The sequence below is a fragment of the Squalius cephalus genome (genome assembly GCF_949319135.1).
Source record: "Squalius cephalus genome assembly, chromosome: 6".
Taxonomy (NCBI): Eukaryota; Metazoa; Chordata; class Actinopteri; order Cypriniformes; family Leuciscidae; genus Squalius; species Squalius cephalus.
Window position 1 is genome coordinate 36,354,789 of NC_137127.1, and position 20,137 is coordinate 36,374,925.

General features: G+C 38.6%; 1 protein-coding gene across 4 annotated transcripts in view; it reads right to left on the reverse strand.

Moving 5' to 3' along the window:
• The window catches only part of ppfibp2a (PPFIA binding protein 2a), a 66,663-nt gene that overhangs the window by 34,996 nt on the left and 11,530 nt on the right, over positions 1-20,137 (reverse strand). For 2 of the 4 annotated variants that reach the window (XM_079874216.1, XM_079874215.1), the window contains exons 2-3: positions 2,014-2,100; positions 1,120-1,233 (exon numbers count right to left, since the gene is read on the reverse strand). In XM_079874216.1, coding sequence (XP_079730342.1) covers positions 1,120-1,233; positions 2,014-2,100 — 201 coding nt within the window. Of the gene's footprint in view, positions 1-1,119; positions 1,234-1,467; positions 1,555-2,013; positions 2,101-20,137 lie in introns of those variants that run through there. The other 2 variants (XM_079874218.1, XM_079874217.1) reach the window with 2 other exon arrangements.

The following is a 20,137-nucleotide window of genomic DNA, read 5'->3' on the forward strand; positions in this document are numbered from 1 at the left end:
TCTCACTTCGCACTTATTTTCACACTACACTCTTCACAATACTACAGTTGTTGTTTTTTACTTTTTTCTGCTGGACACATTAATATTTATTTTCCTTTCCCTGACTGGCTGATTACAGAAGAAAAAGCAGGTTACCTGCTGTCAACTAATTCCCAAGCTAATTAAAATGCCCAAATCAACCCAGGCCTTGGAATACTGCCACCACTTTAATATTTGGGTTGCCAAGGTGATGTGGTAACCAGACTCCTGGAATCCCATCCAAGAATTTCCTAACAGATGCCAAAGTTCCTTTTCAGGCACATCAGGTGCAGATTATTCTATTAATGTAAGCTGGTGCCTTAGAAAAGATATTAGAATATATTAATATAAAAGCAGTTTAAAGGGAAAATCTAGAGCAACTATATTTTTATATTTCTGAATCACAAATCTAGGAAGAATCCTTAGTCTAAGTCTTAATGCTATTTTGATCTCTAGATATGGCTCGGGTCCCTGCAAATAGAATAAAAAAAGTGACAAATCAACTAAGAAACCAGAGCACCCAATCTGATTAATGCATGACTGTTCATTTGAACATCCACCAAGCCTATTAAGAAACTTGGCCTGCCCAGTCAGGGTGAAGCAATGTAAGCAGGGTTAGTCATAAACAGCAGAAGTAATGATGTAGAGTAAATGTGTAAAGGGTGATCTTCGCATTTTGCACAGTGCATATCAGTATTGTTAGCTTTGTAAATCTGACACAGTTAAATGCAGACTTGGCAAATAGGCTGTTATAAAAGAATGGCCCAGTTAAAATTTTTAATTTAAATATAGTAAAAGTGCTGGTGGAAAGTGCTAATGACTAATGAATCTATATAGACCTATATACTGTATGTATATAGGTTTATAACCAATAAAATATTATTTGTATATATAAATATTATATATATATAATTCAATTTAATAAGTGATAATACTGCTTTGTAATGTAATGTAATGATGTCAAATAATATTTTCATGTAGACAAAAAATCTCTCTGAGAGCCAGTGATGGATTCACAACAATTCTTAAGTATTTGAAATTATTTCTAAGAAAAATATGCTAATTAAAATAATCTTCTATTTTAATAAAAATTACCAATACCTGTTGAAGCATCTGCTCAGTGGAGTTGAGTTTGTGCTGATATTCCCCAAGAGAATTCTCTAGGTCTCTGATCTTCTGTCCCTGAGCCTCCACCTGATCCGTCAAAACACTCACCTGAGAAACACGTTTAAAAGTTTGTTCATTTGAGGTACATCATCTTTGTCCATTGTCCTACTAAAGTTGTTTTCAGGTCTATAAGAAAAACATAAATTTCAGTCTACTCATTACTGTTTTCAGAGTCAGACTAAATCAAAAATATTATATCATACAGATTTTCAAACAAATTAAAGCAATTTAACGTATTCTCGTCAACCCAGTTGATCAGGAATATGCAGTGCAAGCACCTACTCTGCACTACTGTCAAAAACCCAACAAGCCAGAACAGGACTAATCCGTAAAGCCTTGTCTGTTCCCATGAAACACCACGAGTGTACTGGCTTTTTTCCCCAAGTGTTTTTGTACACTTGTAGTACAATGGCTTCAATTATTTTATCCAACAACTAAACAGTTTTTGCTGAATGTACTGTATTTATGAAATGGATATTTAGTATTGAAACAGAACACTTACAAGTTTACTTTTAGTACATTGATATTAGTATACTTACTACATAAAATATACTTAAAAATATACTTGAACTTACTGAAGTAGCCTACACTTATTTTTTTCGTAAGGGTGGTCATCAAATGATTCACGATTATGTCTAAAAGATTTACCTTTTTCTCTCAGTGTTGATTATGTACAGTATTTTTATCGAAACATACAAAAATGTTTTAGGAATAATATTGAATTTTGAATTTCATTGAATTTCATACATGATATCTAAACTATTTGTTGCAACGTCATACTGTCTAGATGGACATCAGTAAATTATTTGTAACAGACTGCACTTTTACCTGTAAAACAAGAGACTCTTTATCCCCTTCTAGACGAGACAGACGCTCCTGGTAGCTCTCATCATTGCCTGGGCCTTGCACGTTGACCTGGAGTTCACAGGTGGTTAGAGTGAGTAAAATGTGACTGATTCGTACGAATTCGAATGACCTTTGTAAGATTTGTCTAAACCCCAGTGAGGGTTAGGTTTAGGGGTGGGGTCAGAGGTTGGTCATTCGTACGAATTCATACGAATTGGGCAACTCGTAAAATATGTACGATTTAGCAAAAATCTTACAAATTCGTACGAGTGAGGTCGTCTGAATTTGTACGAATTAGCCACCTCGTAAAATTTGTACGAATTGTCGTGAGATCGGGTTGACTATGCAGCATAAAGGCCACAGCTACCTTTACAGATGTGAACAGTAAATGGCTTTTATAATTTTTCACAATCCTGATTCAGTTTCTATTGAATATGTCACAGCAAGTTTGCAAAACTTCACATTACCCAACCCACCTATGATTTAAAAAAGGAATTTCTTAAGAGGTTTATTTGTTCTGATCAGGTTTATGTACTCAAGCTCCATGCAGTAATGTTGTGGGACTTGGAATATGTCAATGATATGTGAAATACTATATAAAAAGATTTAAGTTTGAATTTCTGATCTATGCTACAATGTGAAACACAGTGAATGGTCTGCATTATGCCAGAGAAAACTTGAATGGTTGTTCTGATGTTTTATTAAATGTGTGTTGTATGCATGTTCACAAAATGTAATTAAATAAAGTGCATGTTTGCAATTTAGGAGTATAAAGGCAAAAAAAATCTGTAAAAAATATAATGCATTATACAGGGCAGAAAAGTGACTTAGTTTAAGCAATTATACTACTGTCTTCTAATCTGATTCTGTTCCAAGATTCCTGATATTTAACAACACTGGTAAAAGTCACTGTTTATGTCACTCCACTTGTCTGTAGTGTGAAGTTAAAGGGATACTCCACCGTTTTTTCATATTAAACTATGTTATTCCCTTAACTAAGACGAGTTGATACATACCTCTCTCGTCTCAGTGCGTGCACTAAATCGCTCTGTCTTGCGGCGAAACTTTGTTAGCCCAGTTCATTCAATATGTGCCAAGCAGAGAAGCTACCAAACACCTCCACGTTTTCCCTATTTAAATACAGTTACTCGCGTAGTGTAACTCGACCTAGGACGGTGACACAAAACAAAACGTTGCGCTTTTCTAAGCGTGTAAAATGGATAACTATATTGTATGGCGGAATACCATAGCAAGTGCTTGGAAGCACTTCGACTTCGGCGCAGTAATATCTTCACTAGAGGGAGCGGGGGCCGGTGAGAGGATTTTTCACGAGTGAAGATATTACTGCGTCAAGTCGAAGTGCTTCCAAGCACTTGCTATGGTATTCCGCCATACAATATAGTTATCCATTTTACATGCTTAGAAAAGCGCAACGTTTTGTTTTGTGTCACCGTCCTAGGTCGAGTTACACTACGCGAGTAACTGTATTTAAATAGGGAAAGCGTGGAGGTGTTTGGTAGCTTCTCTGCTTGGCCCATATTGAATGAACTGGGCTAAGCTAAGTGCTAACAAAGTTTCGACGCAAGACAGAGCGATTTAGTGCACGCACTGAGACGAGAGAGGTATGTATCAACTCGTCTTAGTTAAGGGAATAACATAGTTTAATATGAAAAAACGGTGGAGTATCCCTTTAAAGCAGAGTAGGTAGTTCTGTGATTTTACCTTGAGTGGAACAAGACACTGCGTCTTGGATTGACGCTATGGGACACACCATCAGCGAGACAGGTTTTGTAAGCATTTGTGCAAACGTAACAATTTTAAATGGCCGACGACAGTCTATGATGTCATTAACTGAACACCTGTGAGAAGGGGTGTAACGATTCATCAACTACATCGATGTATCGGTTTATATTCCTATGCTCCAACTACATCGATCTGTGCTCGGCAAATTGGCCTTCCGGACGACATATATCACTCTAACATCGTTTTAAAAGGTAATCAATCGATTGTATCGATACTAGGAAATAACGCATTGGATTTAAGCATGTCAGACTTTATATGGATGTTTTTTCTTAGCACTTTTAATGATAAAGGCATTAAACGTTACTTGATTCAGTCTGCCTATCTGTGACGTCATCGCCATGCGTGACGCACCAGCAGCAGCGCAAAGACAACAAAACATAGCATGACGGATGGCAAAGGAGAAACCGACAAGCGAGATATTATCAAGCCACCATTACGGTCCAGTGTGTGGAAACACTTTCGTTTTTGCAAAGTCGCTTGCTGTTTGTAGGATATGTAAAGGTCAAGTAAAGTACAACGGCAACACGACAAATCTCTCCAACCACCTACTAAGGCGCCATGGGATTTTTTATGTTAAAAACAAAAGCATAAGTAGCAGGTAAACCTACTGTTGAAATGTTGGTTGCACTTACTATACTTTTATTGAAAATGAATTGAATATTGAAAATGAGAGCAGAAAAGGTTAACTTCCTGTTAATTCAACCTAAAGTGTTGGTTGCACTTTATTCAAATAAAATGTGAATGCATTTGACATTAATTTTTGTTTACTTGTTTGTTTATATCCATAATTAATTGATACCTGATTCCCTTACAAGAAACAACAGGAATCTAGGAAACTTCACCTGTACTGTCCAGTATCCAGGTATTTATTTCAGTCACACTGGTTGAATTTTTGGCTAAAAAGTAACTGAATCGTCCTTGAATCATATCGACAACCACGAATCGTGATATGAATCGAATCGTTGTTAAAACGAATCGTTCACCCCTACCTGTGAGTATAAGAGGGTGTCTGCAATGTAGCCTATGTCATCCGCTTTTTTTGTCTTCAGTGACCGTTTATTTGTAGTAAGTTGTGGTGAAGACGATTTCACAGCATCAGCATTAGCATCAGTTGGCCGAAAGAAAGTTTGGTTCAGAGACGGTGCTATCACGCATGCTCAGTATCTCTAGCTCAGTGGTTCTCAACTCCAGTCCTCGGGACCCGCTGCTCTGCACATTTTGTATTTCTCCCTTATTTAACACACCTGAATCAGATCATCAGCTCGTTAAGAGAGACTCCATGAACTGAACTGAATGTGTCAGATAAGAGAGACATACAAAATGTGCAGAGCAACGGGTCCCAAGGACTGGAGTTGAGAACCACTGCTCTAGCTCATCGTTCTCCGTATTGAAGGTGTCAGAAAGTAACAGTACTCGGTTCTGTAGGCTACTGATGATTTGAGAACTGCTGTATCTGTATGTGTAAGTGCGCTGAGCTGAGAACTGCAATCTGAATACACAGTCGACGAAACTAAAAAGTCAAAGCATTTCTGTTTTGATTAAAAACATTATAAACAATTTACTTTGCACCATAAAACCTTGACAAAAGTTTACGTTCAGAAATGAAATAAGCTGTTCCAGAAAATGTTTTAGTATAATAATGTTTAGTTTGGAGTAATACTCTGGGATATTGGTGTCGGAGGGACTGTCAGGCATGTCCGAAAGTGAGTAACTTTAGAAAACTGTGGATCAGCACTGATGCAAGACGCAAACTGTATGAATTATTGACAAGTGTAATCTAACAAAATGTAATATTTTGTAGAGTTTTAAATAGTTCTGAATTTGATTTCTATAAACGAATATTGAACATTTGAAATTTAACGAATTGAAATGTTTTTATGGCTGAATTTTATAGCAATGTATTTTCAAACAGCTAGTTTTTTTTTGTTCTGTATTTTTTAAAACTGGATGTTTGCAGTCAAAGAATTCAGATTCAAGTTTTCAAGATGAAGAAGAAATTCGGAACTTCAAATTCAGTTTTCTAAAATTCAAAACGCAGAAAATTCAGATCGCACAGAAAGTAGGTTATCCACAGGGAAGAGTAGAGGATCTCAAAAAAGTCGAACGGAGCATTTTGGCTGCACTGCAGTCGTTTTTTGCCGCAAACGTGGTTCAAGATCATCTGTGTAGGTCCGTGTACTTTTGTGTCCATTCCTTTTTCCTTTTTTAACTCGTAATTGAAAAACAAAAAGCATGCTTTCTTCTTTATTCATTTTTAGACTGGTGAAAAAATATTCACATACAAACTTATTTTCCTTAGGCTATACAATGCTTATTTCATTGAAAATCAAATAATTGACATACAACTTTTTTTCCGTTTTACAACAATGCGAAATTTTATTTCTGCATTTTATTTGCGCATTTCATGGTATGGTCGATGTATTGTCCGGAGGGCTCGTCCAGCCTGACTTTCTGCGGCCTGAATTTCCTTTGCTGCCAATTAACCAGTCATCAACTTACGAGGTTGGTCCTGCTTGTAGAGTGGTGAAACAAATTAACTGGAACACAATGGCCTGGTTTCACAGACAGGGCTTAGAATAAGCCAAGATTAGGCCTTAGTTCAATCAGGGCATGTAAGTAGCTTTTATTACGTGCCTTTGAGAAAAAAAAAAAAAACAAAAAAAAAAACATTAATGGTGTGCATCTTGAGACAAAATATCTCAGGTTTCTATCTGACTTAATTTAAGATATCTCAGTGCAAGTTGCTTTCAGTTAAAACATGCATTTTAGTCTGGGACTAGCTTAAGCCTTATCTGTGAAACCGGGGGTATATGGACTACAACAAACAAGCCTTGTTCTCAGCGGAGTTGGTTCAATCAGTGTTTTTAATCAGAGGCAGATCTTTGAATGCTACCACATTTAACTGTCATTGTGAACAAAATAAGATGCGCGATACCAACGTCTGTGCGCTCTACGGTGTAATCAGATTTGTTTAAATCTGCCATCCGGCAGTGTATGTTGTTTAAGGACCAGCGAGCAGCACGCAAGAGACACAACAAGAGCGCGCAAGTGGTTTTTTCTAGAATACTCTGTTCTCCTGTTATTTCAGTGCTGTATTTTAATCGAGGTAAGGCCATCTTCGATTCTCTGCTTACTTTGGATTTTTAACTTCACATAATTCTGTATTTTCGTTAGACGCGCTGCTTTATTTAACACAAAGCCGCGAGTGATATTAATTATTATTGCAGTCTAATTTGCACTTAAGCCGTTGCTCTTATTGCAGTTTCGTCTTGGCACATTTTCGCGTTATTCAGACTTAATTGCCCGACCGAAACAGCTTATGTAAGAATAGATTTAAATAGTGAAGTCTCAGACAACTCCATAAGGACCAGCGAGCAGCACGCAAGAGACACAACAAGAGCGCGCAAGTGGTTTTTTCTAGAATACTCTGTTCTCCTGTTATTTCAGTGCTGTATTTTAATCGAGGTAAGGCCATCTTCGATTCTCTGCTTACTTTGGATTTTTAACTTCACATAATTCTGTATTTTCGTTAGACGCGCTGCTTTATTTAACACAAAGCCGCGAGTGATATTAATTATTATTGCAGTCTAATTTGCACTTAAGCCGTTGCTCTTATTGCAGTTTCGTCTTGGCACATTTTCGCGTTATTCAGACTTAATTGCCCGACCGAAACAGCTTATGTAAGAATAGATTTAAATAGTGAAGTCTCAGACAACTCCATAAGGACCAGCGAGCAGCACGCAAGAGACACAACAAGAGCGCGCAAGTGGTTTTTTCTAGAATACTCTGTTCTCCTGTTATTTCAGTGCTGTATTTTAATCGAGGTAAGGCCATCTTCGATTCTCTGCTTACTTTGGATTTTTAACTTCACATAATTCTGTATTTTCGTTAGACGCGCTGCTTTATTTAACACAAAGCCGCGAGTGATATTAATTATTATTGCAGTCTAATTTGCACTTAAGCCGTTGCTCTTATTGCAGTTTCGTCTTGGCACATTTTCGCGTTATTCAGACTTAATTTCCCGACCGAAACAGCTGTACTCACTCAAGCGGCGAAAGCATTATCTGTATATCTGTGTAATTTGCGCGCTGTCGCGGAAGCGTCAGCGGAAGCGTTCAGCTCTCGTGTTCAGCCTCATCGTGTGAAGACCGACTCGGGTAAAGACCATCGACTCCACCGAGCAAGGACACCAGAAAGGCACTTAAGTATCTCCTTTTCCCTTTTCCTTCACTCTTTTATCTTATTGTTCACCTTAAACAACATGTGCTTTCAACACATTACTGTTATCACTCGGCAACGCCCTTTCATCACGCTCAAAAGGCAGCGCAATACTGCCAATCTGCGTCCCATTCTCTCATCCCCACACACTCCTCTCTCTCTTTCCGTGGGTCTATGGAATTGCCAGTCAGCAGTCAATAAAGCTGACTTCATTCCAGCCTTTGCATCTCATTCTACTCTAAATATCTTAGGCCTGACTGAGACCTGGATTCGTCCAGAAGACTCAGCAACCCCCGCTGCTCTCTCTAGCAATTTCTCCTTCTCTCATTCCCCTCGCCAGTCTGGGAGAGGCGGGGGTACAGGGCTCCTCGTTTCTAACAATTACAAATACTCTGCGCTCTCTTCTATATGCAACAACAACTCATTTGAATATCATGCTATTACACTCACAACTCCCATTAAGATCCATATTGTAGTCATTTATCGTCCCCCAGGTCAGCTGGGTACTTTTGTGGATGAGCTGGATGTGCTGCTGTCCTCCTTCCCTGAGGACGGCACCCCACTTCTAGTCTTTGGTGACTTCAACATCCATCTCGACAAGCCGTATGCAGCAGACTTCATCTCTCTCCTAGCCTCTTTCGATCTCACACAACTCATCACCACAGGTACTCACAAATCAGGCAACCAACTGGACCTGGTTTACACACGCAACTGCACCACAGACAACATCTTGGTGAGACCTCTCCATGTCTCAGATCATTTCCTCATTACCTTCAGTCTACAACTCTCTACCCCTGCACCACCAACCCCACCACCAGTCACTTTCAGGCGAAACCTGCGCTCACTTTCCCCCTCCCATCTTTCCTCTGCCGTCTCATCTTCTCTTCCCCCACCCTCACAATTCTCATCTCTGGATGTGAATACCGCAACGGATACCCTATGTTCCACTCTAACCTCTTCTCTAGACATTATCTGCCCTCTCTCCTCCAGGCCAGCACGCGCCACTCCCTCTAACCCCTGGTTATCTGAGGTTCTTAGGGAACACCGGACCGAACTCAGGGCAGCGGAGAGGAAATGGCACAAATCAAAAGACGCATCTGACCTGAGTACGTATCAATCTCTCCTCTCTTCCTTTTCTGTTGATGTTCATGCTGCAAAATCTTCATACTTCCACAACAAGATCAACAACTCCTCCAACACACGATTACTCTTCAAGACATTCAACTCTCTCCTCTGTCCACCTCCACCACCACCCACCGCCTCCTTAACTGCTGACGATTTTGCGATCTTCTTCACCAACAAAACAACATCTATCAGCAGTCAGTTCTCAGCTCCACACACACAGGAACCCAGACCGACCCCTTCCACAGCCAACATCCCTCTGCCCTCCTTTTCTCCACTAACCGAGGAAGAAGTATCTACACTTCTCCTCTCCAGTCACCCTACCACCTGCCCTCTAGACCCCATCCCCTCACACCTTCTACAAGCCATCTCTCCCACACTTCTACCAGCACTCACACACATCATTAACTCATCCCTCCATACTGGCATTTTCCCTACAGCATTCAAGCAGGCTCGGGTTACTCCACTGCTTAAAAAACCAACGCTAAACACATCATTTGTAGAACATTACAGACCTATCTCTCTCCTACCATTCATTGCGAAGACACTTGAAAGAGCTGTTTTCAACCAAGTAACATCCTTTCTGTCTCTCAACAACCAGCTGGATGTCAACCAATCCGGCTTCAAGAAAGGGCATTCTACTGAGACTGCACTACTGTCAGTCACAGAAGCCCTACGGATCGCAAAAGCTGCTTCCAAATCCTCAGTCCTCATCCTCCTGGATCTGTCTGCTGCCTTCGACACTGTGAATCATCAAATCCTTCTGTCCAGCCTCTCAGCACTGGGCATCACAGGAACTTCACTCCACTGGTTTGAGTCCTATCTCACAGGTAGGTCCTTCAAGGTCGCATGGAGAGGCGAGGTATCCAGAGCACATCAACTGACCACAGGGGTTCCCCAGGGTTCAGTTCTTGGTCCCCTCCTCTTCTCCATCTACACCACATCACTGGGACACATCATACAAGCACACGGCTTCTCCTACCACTGCTATGCTGATGACACACAGCTCTTCCTCTCGTTTCAACCAGATGATCCCACAGTAGCTGCACGGATCTCAAGCTGCCTGGCAGACATCTCGACGTGGATGAAGGAACATCACCTGCAGCTCAACTTGGCAAAGACTGAGCTTCTCGTCCTCCCTGCCAATCCGTCTCTACAGCACAACTTCACTATCCAGCTAGAGTCATCATCAATCACCCCATCAAAGTCGGTGAGAAATCTTGGAGTAACGTTTGATGACCAGCTGACCTTCACAGATCACATTTCAAAGACAGCTCGATCAAGCAGGTTTGCACTGCACAACATCAGGAAGATCAGGCCTTTCCTAACTGAGCATGCAACACAACTTCTCGTCCAGGCCCTGGTCATTTCTAGGCTTGACTACTGTAATGCTCTTCTGGCCGGACTTCCAGCATGTGCAACTAAACCTCTACAGATGATCCAAAATGCTGCAGCCCGTCTTGTCTTCAACGAGCCAAAGAGGGCCCACGTCACTCCTCTGTTCAGCTCACTGCACTGGCTACCTCTCGCTGCTCGCATCAAGTTCAAGGCATTGACGCTTGCTTACAGATCTATCACAGGCTCAGCTCCCCCCTACTTTCACTCACTCCTACGAGTCTACATCCCTGCCAGAAGCCTACGATCGGCCAACGAGCGACGTCTCGTGGTTCCATCCCAGAAAGCCACAAAATCACTTTCCAGAACATTCTCATTCACAGTTCCATGCTGGTGGAACGCTCTCCCCACCCTCATCCGGAATGCAGAATCCCTGACAACCTTCAAAAAACATCTGAAAACCCATCTCTTCCGGGAGCACTTAACCTCATAAAAAAAAAAAAAAAAACCTCCCCTTTCCCTCTAACCCTCACTTATCGGGCTTATGCTACTCTGAATAATGCCTGAACGTTGTATCTTGAGCACTTCTTGCGCTGCTTCTTGTTTTTTGCCTCTTCATGATGTCTCGCTTAATCTAGTCCTACTTTGTAAGTCGCTTTGGATAAAAGCGTCTGCTAAATGACTAAATGTAAATGTTAAGCCATCTCCCGAGTCAAATACACATTAATGATCATTATTCACGTTAAAATTATTATTTTTTTCGCACTAAAAATTTTATTTTTGAAATTATTTTTGAAACACGGGTTTGTGGTTCGCCCTCATTTTAGAAGAACACCAGGAGGTACGTTGTTATCGAATCTTATTGTATATTGTTTTATTGTGTATTAAGTGGAATACTTCAAATTGTCTTAACTGTGTCTGCATGCTTAAAGTGATTCTCAATTGTAGCTGGAATCGGGTGGAATATATACGATTTAATATGAATGACGTGCATCAAAATCTTTTGTTTATTTGTGATAATCTTAGCACTTTATTATTATTGTCTAACCTGTATTATGACTGATATTTGATGAATTGCTTTGTTCCTTTTTTGTAAATTTTGGACAAAAGCGTCTTCTAAATATGTAGCCTAAAATGTGGTAATAATAATAATTATTTTATAATTTATAATAATAATCAAGATTTTTTACATCTTATAAGATTTTCAAAATGTGAGACCACAAACAAGAGGACAACAAATCCTAGATTTAACCGTTTTGCTCCTATAGTGTGTGGTGGTGTGCCATGATGTGACAAAGACAGCACACCACACATGAACAGATTTTCAACCAGAGTCTCAACTGTGAACACAGGAAATCTCGCAAAATCTCGCGAGACCTCAGAATAAGACCTCGGACGATATGCAGGAAGAAATTGCGATGATAGTGTTTGGAAAGGTTTTACACAACACGTTGTATAAACATTTGTGCTGTTGCCCCAAATCAACAAGCTGATCCTCCATCTCTGCTGTCCACATCAATTTCACTTTGTGCTGCGCCATGACTGCGTTTGTTATGCTTCCGTCTTCCATCATCTTGCTTTCTGATTGGATATTATTTCGTTTCACGAGATAATCTCCAGAGCGTGCGCGCGTTTGTCCTCAGGGTTCCCCCCACACATCAGGATTTCTGATCGTAAATATTAAACATGTTGAATATTTACGATTCGCGATTGGGACGGCTCCGACTTTCTTCTGATCAGGTTCGGACACTCTTAACACACCTCACACCAAGGGAAAATCTGATAAGATAATCTGTACCCATCAAGATAATCAGGACATAGCTAGGATTGTCGGAAGGGGGGAAATCGGCCCAAAATCAGCCCGATTATCTTTTGGTGTGTACCCAGCATTACAAATGGCTCGACGCAAAGGAAGAGCCTTGACAGGACTTTCTTCTGTTTAGACCAGCAGTTCTTAAGTGCCAGGGGGTCTGTTTCTATAACCTACCGTAGTCTATTTTCCGGACTGTAGCCTAAAGTCACATTTTTTATCATGAAACATGCTGTGATTTAACTAAATAACAAAGTGACTTAGGCCTTTATAATGCATTTAACGCCAAATAATCTAAATGTTGACTTTCAAAAGTAGGCGCGCCAAGAAGGCTATTCGCTGTATTTTGGTTTATTTTTGGTGTGTGCAAGAAAGATGTTCAAGGAGACTGAGACGTGTAATATTATCTGTATGAAATGACAGAGTATTAAGTTATTTCCTCTGCTGAGGAACAAATCCAAGTGATGGCACGGCATCATGGCACTCACGCAACATATTATCAGTTCTGGCATTACTAACTTCACATCGCAGCCTGTTCATTATCAAAATAAAACAGTCAACCAAACATATAAAAAGTTAATCTGCTTAATTTAATTAGTCTGTTCAATATAAAGGCTGTGCCGGTCAGTCATCACCTAGGCCAGCTGTTATTTCAAACATATCCCTTGCTGTGAAGATGCTGATTTAGCCTATACGTGTGTATTGGGACTTGAATGAGGTATGAAGCCTTCTTTATATTAAAGGTCCCGTATTATGCCCCTTTTCACAAGATGTAAAATAAGTCTCTGATGTCCCCAGAGTGTGTATGTGAAGTTTCAGCTCAAAATACCCAACAGATCATTTTTTACAGCATGTTTAAATTGTAATTTTTGGGGGCTCAGAAAAACACTCTGTTTTAGTGTGTGCCCTTTAAATGCAAATAAGTTGCTGCTGGACGACACAGGGGGCGGAGCTTCATGAGCTCGCGCACAGTCTCTCAGGACAATTTCATCTCACGGAATGATGATAATATCAGAAACTCTCAGTAACGGTGTTCATTTCGAGTCGGACAATAATGCCTACAGAGTCAGAGTGCTGTATAGAGATGAAACAGGTATAGTTTAGTAGTTTAATTACGGTTATTATAACGTATTTGTCATCTGCTTGTATGTATCCATTATTTATTAATAGCCTACAAGTCTGCTGTCCGAATGATGATCAAACATATACTGATGAGTTTAGTAAAGTTTATTGTACATCACACAAAAGATGAAGCGTCAGTTTTACTTCAGAAAATCACCGTAAGAACTGAGTAAACACAGTAAGTTATTAGAAGTGCGCAAGTACATAAACAAATTTCGGTAGAGTTGAGGGAGCATTCCTGTGGGCGGAGGTTAGTCAAAAAACGGTTTTAATGACGTCATTAAAGAAGGAAGTAGAGGGATGTAGTCCAAACAGGCCGTTCGATGTAGGCGACTTCTGTTAAATAAAATATCTCGCTTGGCATTGAACTTTGAGCTTTATCATTTTACAGATATTATTTATACTCTAACAACAACATTACACACTAACTAAAGTTTGAAACATGGGATCACGAAGAACGGGACCTTTAATAGTTAGCATCCAAATGTTACATTGCAAATATGAAAACTTTGGACCGAATGAGAGCTGCACGACCTCAAGCGTCGGTACAGTTTCAGTTTCGATTCAAATAAATTATTTTAGGCTTGGCATTTAAAATAGGCTAAATGTTGTTTGTAATAAAGGACACAATATAGGCTATTTTTATAGGCTAGGCTAGGCTAGGCTACAGCCTATATATATATATATTATTATTCACGGCTACTTATTTTTCATTCTTGTTGTTTTCTGCATTCATTTAAGAATTTGTCATACAGTAATGGAAAGTAAAATACACATAGCCTACATGTTAATAGTGTTTATAATGTTAATGTTGTATTTTATTTACTGGTCTTTTACACTATTGCTGAATAGGCTAATTATAAAATGCGTTTTTTATGACTATGTGACGCGCGCGCCTTTCTCTCTCCTCATGACACGGTGTGACTTACACTCAGGTGCATGCGACTTATTTTCTTGCAAATACGGTCAGTTATTTTTTTATTTTTTTTGCTGTATTATTACAAAATGCAACCATTTGTGGAAATGGAGACCATTTGGGCAAAAAAAAAAAAAAAAAAAACATATTGTGTTCACCCCACCCACATTAATTTTGGGCTTAATCACTGTTATTATCAGGGGGTTGTTGGAAACTTTTTCCTTCATCGAAGCAAGAAACCAGGAGACATTGGGATCACGTTCAAGAAGTTATTCTTTATTGAGGACTTTGCGTTGAGGTGGCTGCAGTTCTTCCCAAGTCTAAATCTAATACAGTATGCATTGTGGCTATATACATTCCAAGGGGGAGGGATTACATAGAGGCGGAGACTCTGAATAAAGCATGCAAATGAAGTGGGAACACACCCTACTCTGAGAGCACCACCAGTCCAATTGAATCAGCATAACTAGTCAAATGCTGATACTGGCCAGGAACTCCGGTTCCAAGAGCCATCCCAGAGCCATTAAAGACAAAAGGTGAAAGTCAATCAACCTAACGATTCAACGTCTGGGCTCCGAAAGGTGAGAATCTCAGTGATCTGACTCATTTAAAACACAATAGAGAAAACAGGTCTGGCAGGAAAGAAGACTATTGCTGGAGACTCAATAATCATCTGAAATCAGTCTACTAAACTTTATCAGTTTATATACTATTGCAGTGGAAAAACTAAATTAAACATTTAATAAATTTGTAATACAACAGGGTTCTTGGAAATTTATTTTGGTTTAGACAAATTCACTTATGGCTAACTCATGTAAGAGAAATATAGGCTATAGGCTATTATAAGTGTTTATTTATGTACCTCGCATCTCCCAGACACTAGCCAAGTCTACTTCAATTTTGTTTAGCTGGCCAACTCTCAAAATCTGTGTGGAAAAGCTGCGGGACGCACTGGACAGCGTGGAGAAAACACACAATGACTTAGCTTTGGAAGTTTAGTTGGCAGAGAAAATAACACACACCGTTTTGTTTGACATCAATTGATACTCAATATTAATTTAATAAATAAATGTAATGTCAGAGAATATACAAAGCGCATCATTTTGAGATATAAATTATAATTTTAATAAAAACAAAACACAAGGCCTATATCATAAAATTCAGAAGATTATGTATTTTAATATATCTCATAGTCAGTCTGAATGACAGTTCATGCGTGAACATTAGGCCTATGCCCAAGTCAATGCCTTATTCTTACCTTTTTGTATTAGTGTTTAAAATATTTAATTTAGGCTACTACTAATTATATAGATTTATATATTCTTTTTTTTTTTTTTTTTACTTACTGGGCGACCTTGCATGCTATGACAGCCGTCATTTACCCTGCCATACCCAGCTGATGCAAAGCGTAGGTGAATTTATATCTACACAGAAGAAACCCCTGTCTAGGCTCTTCCCCAGTACGGGTTGTGTCGAGTCATTCGTTAGTCTGGTTGTTTGATGAGGAAAAAGATGAAATGTATACATTTTTACTAAGTAGTTGCAATAAACGCGTTAAGAATCCGTGCAACTGCAGTAGCAGAGGACTAGTTAGAATATTAGAAATCTAATATTCAAGCCGTTCTCTGATTTTCCTACTCTTTATTTTAAATGTAAAAAAACGATACGGAAGCCCTAAACGGATTCTCGAACCACCACCACGTTTGCGGCAGAAAACTACTGCAGTGCAGCCAAAATGCTCCATTCGACTTTTCTGAGATCCTCTACTCTTCCCTGTGTATGACCTGTGACCTACTTTCTGTACAATCTGAATTTTCCACGTTTTGAATTTTAGAAAACTGAATTTTAAGTTCTTCAATCTGAATTCTTAGACTGCAAATATCCAGTTTTAAAAAATACAGAAAAAAAATAGGGTAACACTTTAGAATACTGTTCCTTCATTAATGAATAACTACACAGGAACAAATGAGTAATGCATTAGTAACACTCTAGTAACTACTATTAACTAACAAGAAACTCTGATTAACGAATTAGTAAGTAATAACGCTCAGTCGGATGTGGTAGTTCACTATTAGCTAATCAATAACTACTATTTTTCATTCCTCACTGAAGACTATAAGAACTACTATATACAGGTTAATAAATATTTATAATGCACAATGTTTAATATAAGGTAATGGTAGCCCATTAGTAATGAATCAAGTGTTACTACATCCTTCTAAAGGAACTACTAATAATTTGGATCAGTATTCTAAAGTGAAAAACATGATAACAACCTAATATTGACTGAAGTCACTGTAAGCTTTTAAGGCTTTTGTAAGGTTTTGGATAGTACTGAATCAAGTGTTACTACATATTTCTAAAGGAACTACTAATTATTTGGATCAGTATTCTAAAGTGAAGATCATGGGAACACACTAGTAATGACTAAAGTGTTACCAAATCCATTGGAAGGAATTGCTATTCAAAATCTTACAAAAATCTCAAAAGCTTACAATGACTTCAGTCAATATTAGGTAGTTATCATGTTTTTCACTTTAGAATACTGATCCAAATAATTAGTAGTTCCTTTAGAATGATGTAGAACATTACCTTTTATTATAAATTATGCATTATTCATGTTAATTATGAACCTGTAGATAGTAGTTCTCTGGGAGGTATGAAAAAAATAGTAGTTATTGATTAGCTAACAGTGAACTACTACATTCATCTGAGTGCTATTACTTACTAATTTGTTAATCAGAGTTTCTTGTTAGTTAATAGTAGTTAATAGAATGTTAATAATTCGTTACTCGTTTGTTCCTGTGTAATTATTCATTAATGAAGGAACAGTATTCTAAAGTGTTACCAAAAATAGCTGTTTGAAAATACATGTCTATATTCAGCCATAAAAACATTTCAGTTCGTTAAATTTCAAATGTTCAATATTCTTTTAAATAAATCAAATTCAAAACTATTTCAAATTCCACATGATATTCAATTTTGTTAGATTACACTTGTCAATAATTCAAATTTGCACAATTCAAATTCAAAATAAGCTCCATAGTTCGAGCAGTTCACTAAAAAAGAACCGGTTCAAAAGAACGATTCGTTCACAAACTGGGCTGCATTTCCCTAAACCTTCTGAAGTGCTTCTTTTATAAAGAACACCGCTTTCTCACATAATGCAGTGAAGCAGCCCCTGCACGAGAGAATAATTGATTCTCGAGCCATCGATATTAACCAATTCAGCACCATCGCCACGGACAGCACCTGGTAACGTCGCACGTAAGAAGGTATATCTTAAGCAGCTTCCTAAGGTATAGTTCGGGAAACCCGCCTAGAAATGGTATACCTTTAGTTAAGTTATACATTAAGAGTGCGCTAAGAGACAACGTTATCGGGAAACGCAGCCCTGGGCATCACTATTTGGAAGTGACCTCAGTCGGCATTGCTGCTCGCATCGCTGCATTATTGACACAGGACTCGATGTGATTCACTCTCCATTCATCTCTGAAAGTCTTCATGAAGCTAAGCTAAGTTCCCTTTTAATGCTTATGCTAAAATCTTTCAGGGTATTATTGGCAACATGCTTGTTGCTAATGCTCTCTGTGTTGCTTGGGCTTATCTAGTCGTTTTTATTTAAAATGCTATTGCTAGGCTTATGCAATCATATTGGCTATGTGCGTTACTTATCTGTTGTCTCTGGCAACTGCTCGCCTTGCACATGCTGTGCTTTTAGCACTATGCTGCCAGGGCCATACCACACGTCGCTAGTGGGGTGAAAGGTGGTGACAATTATAGCCCGCTGCCCAGGGGGCCCCACAAAATCAAGCAGTTATACTATATAGGCCCCTGTTGTATGAATAATTCTAATATTTATATTAGTTGTATGCCTGATATTTAAATGAAAACCACAAAAACATGCAATTTTTTTTTTATTTTTTTTTTAAAATATCCGCTTCTCTTACCTCCCTAAAAATGGTTTAGTCCGATCTAAAGTATTTAATTATTCAGTCAGTAAAAAACATCAGAAGGACCCAATAAAATTGTAAGTCCCACCCCAGCTCGTGAATAGAACCAATCAGAGTTGAGGCGGCAGTGTCTGAAGTTAACGATGAACTTGGTGGAAGAGCAGGAGACTGACTGACTGACAAAATGTCGGTGAAAAGAAAACAAAAATCAGGGTACCAGAAACGCCATGAAAAGAAGGAGAGGCCAGGAGAGTTGTTGTATCCCAGTCGATAAAGACGTTCTTAAAGACAGGTTGTATTGTTATTTCGCTGGGAATAAGAAAACTGCAGGGTACTGTCACTTTTCATTGTCGGTGCGCACCACAATCGACCGAATGATTACGTGTTCAAAATCCCTGTCTTTTTACACTATTGTAAATAGAGTTAAAAAATTGTCACGAGTCACGTCGCATTGTATTATGCACCTGACCTGCCGGCTGATGATGTATTTATTACATCAAGAAAACACGAATACAACACACTGCACTTGATTGAATACATTTATTAGCTTTATTTAATAATATTACCAGTTTATTTATTACCATATTTTCTTTATTAAAAAAATAAGACAATAAATTATTTTATTTTTTAAATTTGACTGCATTCTTGCAATTTCTTAATGTTTACTTTTTGATTACTATAGCAGACTGATGGGAAAAACATTATTTTGCTGTTACTTTTTTTAAATTATTTTTTATTATTATGTAAATATTATGTAATTATGTGAATTAGTTTTATTATTATGTAACAATTTATTGCTTTTTGTTAGTTTTTATCAGCTTTAATTTTTATATAAACATTTAACTTTTAAAATAGCATAAAGGTTTTACAACACCATCTTCTGTTATATGTGGGCCTCCATGCTCATCTATTGTACAGTGATATTGGTGGAGGTCAAAATTTATTCAGGGGGCCCCAAATCCTCTAGCTACGGCCCTGTATGCAGCACAGATTCAAGCAGCTCTGGGTAATAGTTAGGAAATAACAATTCATAGTGCAAACGGAATCATTCTGCTGTGGCACAGCTCTAAAAAGACAGTAAACAGTAACTATTCAGATGAGTCAGTTCAGCGTTGATTCTGTCGGGTAGGCTATCGGACACGCTTGGTCTGTCTAGTTCTTGAAAACACGGCGTTCTTAAAGCTATAGTGCATTGGAAATGTGCTTGCTCTAAAGGCTGTCTGTTGTTATTAAAACACGATTGTTCTTAATTATATTCAAGTAATTCTTCAAAACAACGTTACGGTTGTTGTCGCTTTAAGAAAATTTCCCGCTTGGCTTGAGTCGATTTCTCACTATTTCTAGCGTCTAGCATTTTTTGGAGGACACATTTTTCAGGTAAATGCAGGATAATGTTATAATATATTCTTATTTTTTTCACGTATGATGGCATGTTCTGTTGATTTTTTTCTAATTTGATGTTCCTTTGCTTTAAGCCCTCGAAAAGTACTTGAGTCAGACTGCCTCTGGCTGTTTTACGTTACTGACTGATTTTGGAAGAGCTTTCTGAAAGTTGTGGAAAATGTCTACCGTTCAATTAACAATGAAGAGGAGAGGGGAAAAAATAGGGTGAGTATCAAGGTTCATCTAGAATCATCGCACAGGTGTCAAACTCAGTTCCTGGAGGGCCACAGCCCTACACAGTTTTGTTCCAACCCTGCTTCAACACACACACACCTGCAGTTTTCAAATAAGCCTGAAGGACTTGATTAGGACTGAGTTTGACACCCCTAATCTAGAGGATGATTCTCGGTGTGACAACGCCCTTTTCCATGACTAAACTTTTAT